Source organism: Poromitra crassiceps (assembly GCF_964638095.1).
Source record: "Poromitra crassiceps genome assembly, chromosome: 18".
Classification (NCBI taxonomy): domain Eukaryota; kingdom Metazoa; phylum Chordata; class Actinopteri; order Beryciformes; family Melamphaidae; genus Poromitra; species Poromitra crassiceps.
Window position 1 is genome coordinate 21,814,865 of NC_139636.1, and position 10,449 is coordinate 21,825,313.

Genomic DNA, 10,449 nt, shown 5'->3' on the forward strand with positions numbered 1-10,449 from the left:
CCCTCTCTCGCTGTCTCTCTCCCCGTCCAATGTTGTTACTGTTGGTCTCTAGTAATGTACACAGCACTAATAGTGGAGGACAGAACTCAGTGTGTTCAACTGTTATTCGTTTCCTCTCTGATGACTCAGTCCCTGCCCCTAACAAAGAGGGCGCTTCCTTTTTATGGTCAAGATAAACCACTTAGATTCATTACTTTCTCACAACAGTTTGTTTTGATTTGATCTCCTTCACCTCAGTAAAACTCTCTTTCCTCTTCCCATTGTGGTTTGCAGGCAAGAATAGAATTGGTAAGAGTGTGTCCTCTTTCAGTCTGTGTCCCCATAGAGCTCAGGCTTGACCCCCAGCAGCTGTGTGTCGTCTGTGTGTCGTCTGTGTGTTGTCTGTGTGTTGTCTGTGTGTTGTATGTGTTGTCTGTGTGTTGTCTGTGTGTTGTCTGTGTGATGTCTGTGTGTTGTCTGTGTGTTGTCTGTGTGTTGTATGTGTGTTGTATCTGTTGTCTGTGTGTTGTATGTGTTGTCTGTGTGTTTCTGTGATAGCTTTGTGCGCTGCTCCTTCCATCGCTGTCGGCTGAGCTGTCAATCACAGCAAGGAAACAATCAACCTCACAAACAAAGGCAACGCCACTGTTTGAAATTAAGTTCCGCTTTTGGAAAATAGACATGTGTATTTTGTTGATGTTATTGCTTGTTATTGCTTTATTGATGTCATTGCTTTCCATTACAAAAAACAACACCTCAACACCTTTGTTAAGTCATATTTAAAGTATAATCATGTCAATCAAGCCAATGTTAATTCATGCAGATCCTTACACAGTAGTCGTCTGTGTAAAGGCTCTGCCCCCTGGTGTATATGTCTATATTAGCATTTAGACTTGCATTGGCTAGTTTGTGTTCTGGTCCCTCTTGTGATTCCTGACTCCTGTCCTGCTGTCTTCCTCAGGTCCTCCACCTATGAGCGGTCCAGACGAGCAGCTGTCCTCAGCCTCTATCTTTGAGCATGTGGACCGGATGTCTCGAGCCACCGAGGCAAGCAGGAGACTCCCCAACAAGATCCAGCTTATCGCCATGCAACCCATGCCCATCCCACTGCTGTACAGCCCCACCATCAACGGCAAGCTGCCTGACAACAACCAAATCAACAAAGAGGTTTGCCTTTCTGACTCTCTTCTATGGCAAAATTATCCATATTATTACAGTATTAGTAAATCAATTAATTTATCAATTAAGTCCTAAAGTCCTGACAATCTGCTAATGAGATCATTTGAGTTGTTTTGAACAGACGTCTATGTACCTGCTCTTGAATCCCCAATCCTGTAGTCTAGAGCCGCAGCAACTTCCGCTGGTGAGTCAGCCCATTGAGATATATGGGGGGTTTTCCCCCACAGTCCTACCATTCGTCCTACCGAGACAACGATACCGGAAGTAACGTTTTGTGGGCATTCCCACACAGGCCGACTGTATCTATTCCATCTAGTAGGCATAGACAGTGCTCTTGAGACTACTTTGTGATGAGGCTGGTCTCACCGTGGTCCTATGTTCTCTCCTCAGATCCAGGTGGCGCTGCGGAACAAGTCGGAGATTGAGCATCACCGTAACAAGATCCGTCTGCGTGCCAAGAGAAAGGGCCACTATGACTTCCCCGCCATGGACGAGGTGGCCAACGGCTTCGGAGATGCCAAGGACCAGGATCGCATCTATCAAAAGGCACGCATGCAGATCGATAAGATCCTGGACCCAGACGTCCACATACCTTCCATCTTCATGGAACCCAAGAAAAGGTGAGAGTTCAAATCGGGGGATCATATGGGAACACAGTTATTCAGTGTGATTTGGGGTCAGTTCACCACCTTCAGGTTTGGTTTTGGGGTAGGAAAGTTGATACTTCATCAGCACTCTGTGTCAGTATCACCCTGGAATATCAGAGGTGCGTGTGGAAGTGATGGATGCAAAGAAAGCATTTGTTTTGTAAAGATTCCTAACTGCTCATGTTGTTCATAGCAAAGCTAGTTGTGCCGATGACTACGTTTTTACTCTCGCTGTCTCTGGATCATGAATAATGCAGAAATGTGTTCACTGATATATCTAAACCAATTTGTTTGGATTTGGCAGCTTGAGCAGAAGGTCTCCATGTCTTTTCTTCAGACTTGCTGCACTTTAGTGGAAATAATGCAGGACATCATCCTACACTGATATGACACATTTGAACAGTGGAGCTCTAGATTGCTTTTTCCACACTGCTGGATAATTTGAGCTTGGTCCATAATCCTGTTGACAGCCATTTTTACCTGAGTAAGAGTCTCTATTGAATGATAAGCCTGGAGATACACCTGCTTTTTAGGACCCTGTGTCCTAAAAGTGTGTTCGCTCAAATATCAGGCCGTGTTCTTAAATAGTCAAATGACCAATGTGGAGGACATTTGTGTGTTTGTGTCTCAGCGGGCGAGGAAAGCGCTCCCCCAGGCAGAGGAAGAAGGACCTGCTGAACGGCAGCGTGACGGACGCAGACAAAGACCGTCTCATCTCGAACGACGGTGACGCCGTGTACAGGAAGTGCCCCGGGGTCCACAATGTGGCCTACGTGGTGGGTAGTGCAGGAGTATCACGGGATGCGTACATTGTCTCTTATGATAACTTACACACAAATCTCCCTCTCGCTTTTTGTCACTATGCCAACATCCATCGGACAGATCGCTATAAATGAGATTACAATCACTTTAAAAAGTTATTGCAATAACATAATGGAGACTAATGACATGCTCCAGAAACAGATTTGGCTTGTATTTATGGTCCATGGTACTGTAGGAGACTTTGAAAGGGTCATAGGGAGTCCTGAGCAAGATGAAAGACACATTTCAAATTTCAATGCTGTTATTTTATTTCATTAGTTCAAATCAGTCTGTGGGACCTAATTAATATGTGTTTTGGGTCATTAGAAAGATTAGGATCTCTTGTATTAAATGCAGGAACTTTTACTGCTATGCTTTTTCCTGACATAAAGCAGATCATAGAGTTTTTTCGATTTCTTTCCCCTTTACACCAATAATGATAATAATTATTATTATTACACCAATAATGATAATGAAATAATGATAATGAAAGAATTTGAATTCTGAAAGGATAAAGTAACATTTTATGATTATAGAGAACTGAGATGATGATTCCACCTATCTCTCCCCTCCCACCGGCCCGCCCCGCTCTTCTTGCACTGTTCCAGTCGGACCCTGACCAAGGCCCGGGATCTCCCCCCAGGAGCCCCTCCCCTACCGATGACGTCTTCCTGGGTCCCGCGTCCTCTCCTCCCGGCCACGCCCCTCCCCCACCTCCGTACATGCCCCCCCAGCCCTCCATCGAGGAGGCACGGCAGCAGATGCACTCCCTGCTGGACGATGCCTTCGCCCTGGTGTCTCCCACCTCCCAGGGCAGCACAGCAGGGATCACTCTCCCCGGGGTCAACGCCAACCCCCCTGCCTCCAGCCCCCCGGGCCACGGACCCAGACCCTGGGGTCCCTCCTACCCGGCTCTCGGCCCTTTCCCCAGCGTGAGTAGTCAACCCCCAGACTGCCACTACAAGGTCCAACTGATTGATATATCAAATCAGATTGCTTTCATATTGGGCTGTAGAGGATTGTCAGTTGATCACAAAGGGTTCTCCATAAGCTCTAAGCTTTTACCGAATTGAGGTCCTGTACGCGGTCTCCAGTCATGTCTGTTCATCTCTCTAATCAGGCAAAAAGGTAAAGGAATAGAGCCTAGTTCCTCATTGCGCGGCTCGCGAGACGATGGCGGCTCTCGAAGCTTTAGTTGGCGGCTCTAAGAAATTGCATTTTTTTTTTTTTTTTTTTTTTTTTTTTTTTTCCCTGCTCTCCCCAAAATTTCAATAAACCTTTATGGCATATTATTACAATACAACAATACTGGTGTTGACAGTAATAGACGGTGCCAAATCATTCAAAACAATAAGCATTTTGCTTTTAGGAGTATTGTGCCAGCGTGCAGCGCTGTTCCAAAACGTGTCAACGTGTGTCGTTGCCTGGGAAACGCACATCCCATAATACAACTGTTCGCATCGCATCCCATAATAGTATGATGATACTTGGGATGCCATTGCGAACATAGATGTGAACAGGTTAGCTAAAACTTCGCCAGCGATGGCCCCCACCGTTGCGCTCGGGGTACGTTTCGAGTGTGTGTGTGTGTGTGTGTGTGTGTGTGTGTGTGTGTGTGTGTGTGTGTGTGTGTGTGTGTGTGTGTGTGGAAAACAATAAAACAAAAAAATGGTAGGCAGATCACTGGAATAGAGCCTCTCTTCTTTTAATCTTTATAATAGCCTAAACAATATAGGGACAGGTGTAAAGTAATCCTTAATATTCACTATCTCCTCCCTCTCTCCAGGTTTTCTCTGCTCTCTCCCAGCATGAAACCTCTAGGTTCAGGTCTAATCATGTCTTCTTAGGAAACTAATGAGTTAAGGATTCCGCCATCTGTCGCCGCCACCCTAACCCCCCCTCCCCCCTCCCCCCATGTCGCGGTGACCTCACAACCCCGGGCAGCTCTCCACCGCGTCTTAAGACTCTAGAGTAATATAGCCTGCATAGCTTGATCTGCATTACTTCCTGTCTAAGGCTGGTTTCACAGAGAGGTAGGGTCACACAAGTGCTCTGCTGTAGCAGGCAGCTTTTTTCTTCTTCTTTTCTTTCTTTTGTTGTACTTGACATTTATTCAATGGAAGGTGTGTATAAACTACCACTGTGCAAAGACCAATAATCCACTGCTGCAGTTTGTTATAAACTACCACTGTGCAAAGACCAATAATCCAGTGCTGCAGTTTGTTACACCAACATGTATAAACTACCACTGTGCAAAGACCAATAATCCACTGCTGCAGTTTGTTACACCAACATGTATAAACTACCACTGTGCAAAGACCAATAATCCACTGCTGCAGTTTGTTACGCCAACATGTCAGATTGCAGGACTGCATACACAAGGTGTCATACCTAATAAGTAGAATTGCCAAGAGGCAAAGCTCATCTATTGAACATTCTCTGATTTGAAATAGATCTTGAAGGGTAGGAACTCTCCAGCTGAGCTCAAGTTCACTCTACCAATAGCTGTTGTTAGGAGATAGCAGTTACGCATTAAATTAGCAGCGCATGTCTGTATTTTCTTTTTTGCTTTGTTGTGCAGATCAGATTAATTTCAATCAGTAAATTTCATCTGTACTTTCCAGATGCATGCAATGCATTTCCAGATGCCACAATGCATTCCACAAATTCCAGAAATTACACTATTATTTAGATGTGAGAAATATTTTTCACGCACATTGTAGGACATGAGGAGAAATAAACCAAACATCTAGACTATTTGCATTTAAAGATACTAATATGCAGAATAGTATATCGAGTGTATCGAGTGTGTATCGAGTGTATGTAACAGTGTATCAAGTGTAAATGTTGCGTTTTCTGTGTGTCCCTGTATGACCGATGGAGGCTGCGCAGCCATTGCGCAGCATCGCAAATTCGGCCATTAATCTGCGCAGCCATCACAAATTTAGCCAATAATTGGCCCTAATTACCTAAGTCAAAAGTCCGGCTCCGTCAGGTCACACGCAGGGGTGCTCTTTACACTTCCTGAAAGATTCAGCGCGATTGCACATAAAATGGCATACCTGTGGCCGAACACAATTTCTGCTCACTCACTCACACACACACACACACACGCACACGCACACACACACACACACACACACACACACACACACACACACACACGATGAACAGCAGAGCTATAAAATCCATTTGCAGGTTCAGTGCTTTAAGACGCTGTGAAAGGTCAGTCGTGGGTGTACTTGGAAGCGAGAGTGGAGACAGAATCCGCCGTGGTTCAAACCCAGGGAAACATGCACCACACATGCACACCCACGTGCGCATGCACACGCACACACACACACACACACACACACACACACACACACACACACACACACACACACACACACGCACACAGTGTCAGAGAGAGGGGGGTGGGGGAAAAGGGTCCGACCTGTGCAAACCTGCACCGCTTACTCCAACAGTGATTTTTACTTTACAGTTTCCCTGATCCCTGTATGTCTCTCTCTCTCCCAACAGAGGTATACTGAGTTGGGCTTGTCCCCTCCTTCAGTCCAAGGCCTGATACAAAGGTGAGCAGACCAGCCAATGAGAATTGAGTGTCCAATGTATAAATTAATCCATCATACTTCCATTTTCAACTCATTTCTTTATATTGGTCACACAGCATGATTCCTGCCGCTGCACCTGGGGAATGTTTTCCTGTAGCTCCACCCAGTGGGCCTCATGAATAATGAAAGGAGAATCATCTTTTTTTCATTGTTTTAATGCTGACCCCGTTTGTTTTGGCCCACCATGGATTTGACCCAAAAATTATTGGCTGATATTACTGTCTTTTGGAGGCTGTGGTGGCCTCATTTCTTCTTCTTTTTATTTTGAAGAGTGTCCAGTAAGTGACACATTTAGATGAGCCTACAAACTTAACAGCACACTGAATATCAACAGATCCCACCGGCCTTCCATCCACTCCCAGGGTGCCATCAAAACAGAAACCCACAGAAGAAACACACCACGCAAAAAAAGAGAAAAAAAGACAAATCAAACAAGCAGCGACAAAGTTGTGACATGATATGTCCTTAATTTACAGTATCCATAAGGCAGTGGTTCTCAAATGGGGGTCCGTGGCACTTTGCCAGGGAGTCCGCGAAAAGTTTTCAGGAAAATAAAAATAAAAACTTTTTTTTTGTCGCAAAAGCTTCATAGTTCAACGAAAATATTTTATGCTTTAAATCTAAAATGGTTCATGGATTACATTCTAATCTCAAACCTATCAATTTCAAAGTCAAGCACGTTACCGTGGAAACAATTAAACTTAGCCCAAAATCACAAATCAGAATGAGGGAGTCCCCGGTATATTTTCTATCTTGTAAGGGGTCCTTGGCTGAAAAACCTTTGAGAACCTCTGATACCACAAATATCCAAGTCAGATATCAATCACCCTGAGAAAGTTTTCCAAACAACTCATTGTTCATTTCTAAAGCAGAGAAATAGAAACTAGAAGACCTAAGGAATCGATTGCTAGCAGCCATGTCAACCTAGCTTGTCGGAAAGGAGGCTACGTAACACAAAAATGGGCATGGCCAATTTCAAAGGGGTCCCTTGACCTCTCACCTCAAGATACTGTATCTGAATGAGAATGGGTTCTAAGGGTAGGGTTAGGGTTACGCACCTTGAGTTGCATGCACTTTCTGTCACAAAGGTGTCTTTACCTTTGAAAATGTTTACGCTTTTTTCTCTCTATCAACTCTAAATCTAACTCTATTAAAAGTTTTTAATAAAAGCTTTTAATAAAAGTTCTAATAATGTTTTTATTATGTTGAAAATTTATTTTAGACTTAGAATGTAAATTGTCTATAAAATATAATACATTTTAATGTAATGTAATTTCACATAACATCAACATTTATTTTTGGCCCACGGCCCCCCATCCAGATTAATTTTAGGCCCTGCATGGGAAAGTATTTGGAGACCTTTTGTTTAATGGATAAAGTCCAAGCAGTGGACTGGGTGGCAACGGCTTTAGCTCTTCCTATTATTGGCACTGTATGAATTCCTTTGAATTCCTCAAACATCCTAGGAGTCGTGTTCATTAAATCACAGCTAAGTGCAACTGGGCGCAGAAATGAATTGTCTTGTGTGTCCCAGACAAGGCCATGGCTCTAACTACCTGCCGCCAGGAGAGCCAGCAGGGCCTGGGGAGCAGCTCCAACCAGACAGCCTGTACTCCAGCAGGGGCCTCTATACAGACGAGCTGCCCTCCTCTGCCAGACCCCGACCAGTAGGGGGAACTACAGGTACTGTACCCCCCCCCCCCCCCCACACACACACACACACACACACAAACAGAAGCATAGACGGATGTGGATTGTTTTCACACCTAGCTATACTGTCACACTGTTACACATGGTCTGCATACATCAACCTAGCCTAGGTAAACCCAGCCCCCACGTGACCTGCTCTCTCAGTTCCCTAGTGACTGAGAACAGGTCTGAGAGCAGGTCACGTGGGGGATGGGTTTACCCAGGCTAACATCAACCAACATCCAACCTCTCCTTTAACAACCAACCTCTCATTTAACGTAATAGCATTTTCACATGAAAAAATATGTCTGCATTTCTACTCTACGCTTGGCTTATGATTGATATTGATATAACATTGATTCAGCCTATGGCCAGCTCTCTTCCTCTAGTGCACATGGAGAGAATGATTTCATATTTCCAGCAGCAGCAACAGAGGTCTATTTCGAATAAACAGAAGAACTTGGTACTTAGTATGACCAGTGATAGCTACTATGGCTGATCAGACAAATAAAAGACCGGTAGCTCGAAAAAAACAAAAACAAAACAGCAAAGACCACTTAGCAATTTTGTGGCCAAAATAAAAAAGCAATAATCTTGAGTATTGCCACTTCAAATTCAGTAACCAAATAAAGTAACTAACTATAGTAATTACAGTATCTGTATACTATACAGAGCATTTCTCTGTGGATACAGAGAGTGTCTTAACCCAGAGTGCTCCCCTCCACCCCATAAACCTGTCAAACTGAAAGAGCCTTGTCTCTCTGCTGAATTATTAAGGGCGCTAGCATGAGGCGGCTGCTGCTGTCATGTGACTTACACTAATAGATCATGTGACTTGCACTAATAGAAATGGATTTTGGCATTTACCATATGGAGTGTAGCGCAGGAGAGACAGAGAGTGCATTTCAGACTGGAGAGATTGCATCAAAGTATATTAGGTCTGCCGAGGATTGAGTGTCAGGTCTGTGTGTGTGTGTGTGTGTCTGTGTGTGTGTGTGTGTGTCTGTGTGTCTGTGTGTGTGTGTGTGTGTGTGTGTGTGTGTGTGTGTCTGTGCGGGTGCGTGTGTGTGTGTGTGTGTGTGTGTGTGTGTGTGTGTGTGTGTGTGTGTGTGTGTGTGCGTGCGTGCGCGGTGCGTGTGTGCGTGTGCGTGTGTGTAGGTGTAGGTGCCCAGCTGCATCATCTAACACAGGTGGGCCTGTCCAGCCGGCTGAACGGCTACCCAGCGGGCAGCAGGGCGGCCCCAGGCCAGAACGGAGGAGTCGGCTGGAACCATTACCATGACGACAACTTCTCCAGGGCTGGACCTGACCGAGATGTGGTGAGTCCATCTCCTGAATCAGGCCTGCGTTGTTGTTGAGACTAAGGTCTGAGAAATGATTTCATAATCTGTGAAAACCTGGTGAAACTCCCATATCCTTTGGCCTATTTTGCCTCTCAAGTTCTCTCCATTCTTTCCACGTTTGGTTTTCTAACAGTGTCATGCTGTTCTGATCATCTTTTCTGGTTCTGTCACTTGCCACTTGCAATCTGTTTCCCTTTCCCTTAAACTCCTTTTCTTCCTTCTCTCCCTTTTGTCTTCCTCTCTGCGTCTTCCCACCCTGCCTGGCCTCAGTTCCTGGACTATCCTGACTACTCGTCCTCTGTCTTCCAGACACCGGGGAGTGGTATCAGGGAGCCCTCGGCGCCCCCTGCCCACCTGGACACCTCCGGGCTGGGCTACCCGTCGGCCCCGGAGCCCCTGGATACCTCCCCTCCCACCCACTCCTCTGCATCTCTCATCAAGGCAATCAGGGAGGAGCTGTTGCGGCTCTCCCAGAAACAGGCAGCTGTGCCCAGCTACCACAGCTGAAGGCTCCAGCCTCCTCCACCCCCCCAGCCACCAACCATGCCACTGACCCCGCCCGCCTGCTTCGCTTCACCTAACAATGCTTCCCATGGAAGTCCCTGAGCGTGTACAGGAGAGAGACAGTCCTGCTAAACTCAAATGAAGAGGTGGAAATGACTAACTGAAGCGGTTAACTGTTAACCTTAAATAAAACTGAGTGAACATGACAGGTTGGAACATTATTCCCAGATTGCAGCAATGGAACAATATCACACGACGGGACTGAGATGTTCTTTTAGTTTAGCGTCTGGACTATTCAGAGAGAGAGAGAATACAGTATCAAGTATCTGATCAACTGTTACAAATCAGAGACAGACTTTTGACATGAAGAACGGGACCTCTGAGATGAAATGAGCTCACTGTCCCGGGCCTGCTTCTGTCTCTGCACTCCAGCGTGGACCAGGGCAAAATCTCTGCCAAATCCTGCCCACGACAGATCAACATTTTTTGTTTTGTTTTGTTTCATTATTTGAGTTTTTTGTGTGCTGAATTTGCTTTCTTTTGATAACAGCGTCATTTGAACTTCATGTGTGTGTAATAACTACCATGGGTTTCATGCTTCATGCATTCGAACCAGAAATACCTACTAAGAGATGACATTTTGTAGGCTTTTTTGCAGTATTCACGCCTGATGTCAGAACATCTTCTCATTAC

At 45.3% G+C, this 10,449-nt stretch overlaps 1 protein-coding gene across 1 annotated transcript in view; it reads left to right on the forward strand.

Moving 5' to 3' along the window:
- The window catches only part of LOC310793014 (UPF0606 protein KIAA1549), a gene marked incomplete at both ends in the record, with an annotated part of 30,072 nt that extends 20,313 nt beyond the window's left edge, over window positions 1-9,759 (forward strand). The window contains 8 exons of the mRNA XM_083654765.1: window positions 941-1,146; window positions 1,549-1,778; window positions 2,437-2,581; window positions 3,215-3,538; window positions 6,129-6,181; window positions 7,755-7,903; window positions 9,074-9,228; window positions 9,523-9,759. Of these exons, the coding sequence (XP_083510891.1) occupies window positions 941-1,146; window positions 1,549-1,778; window positions 2,437-2,581; window positions 3,215-3,538; window positions 6,129-6,181; window positions 7,755-7,903; window positions 9,074-9,228; window positions 9,523-9,759 (1,499 nt within the window). The remainder of the gene's footprint in view (window positions 1-940; window positions 1,147-1,548; window positions 1,779-2,436; window positions 2,582-3,214; window positions 3,539-6,128; window positions 6,182-7,754; window positions 7,904-9,073; window positions 9,229-9,522) is intronic.
- Window positions 9,760-10,449: the final 690 nt, after the last annotated feature.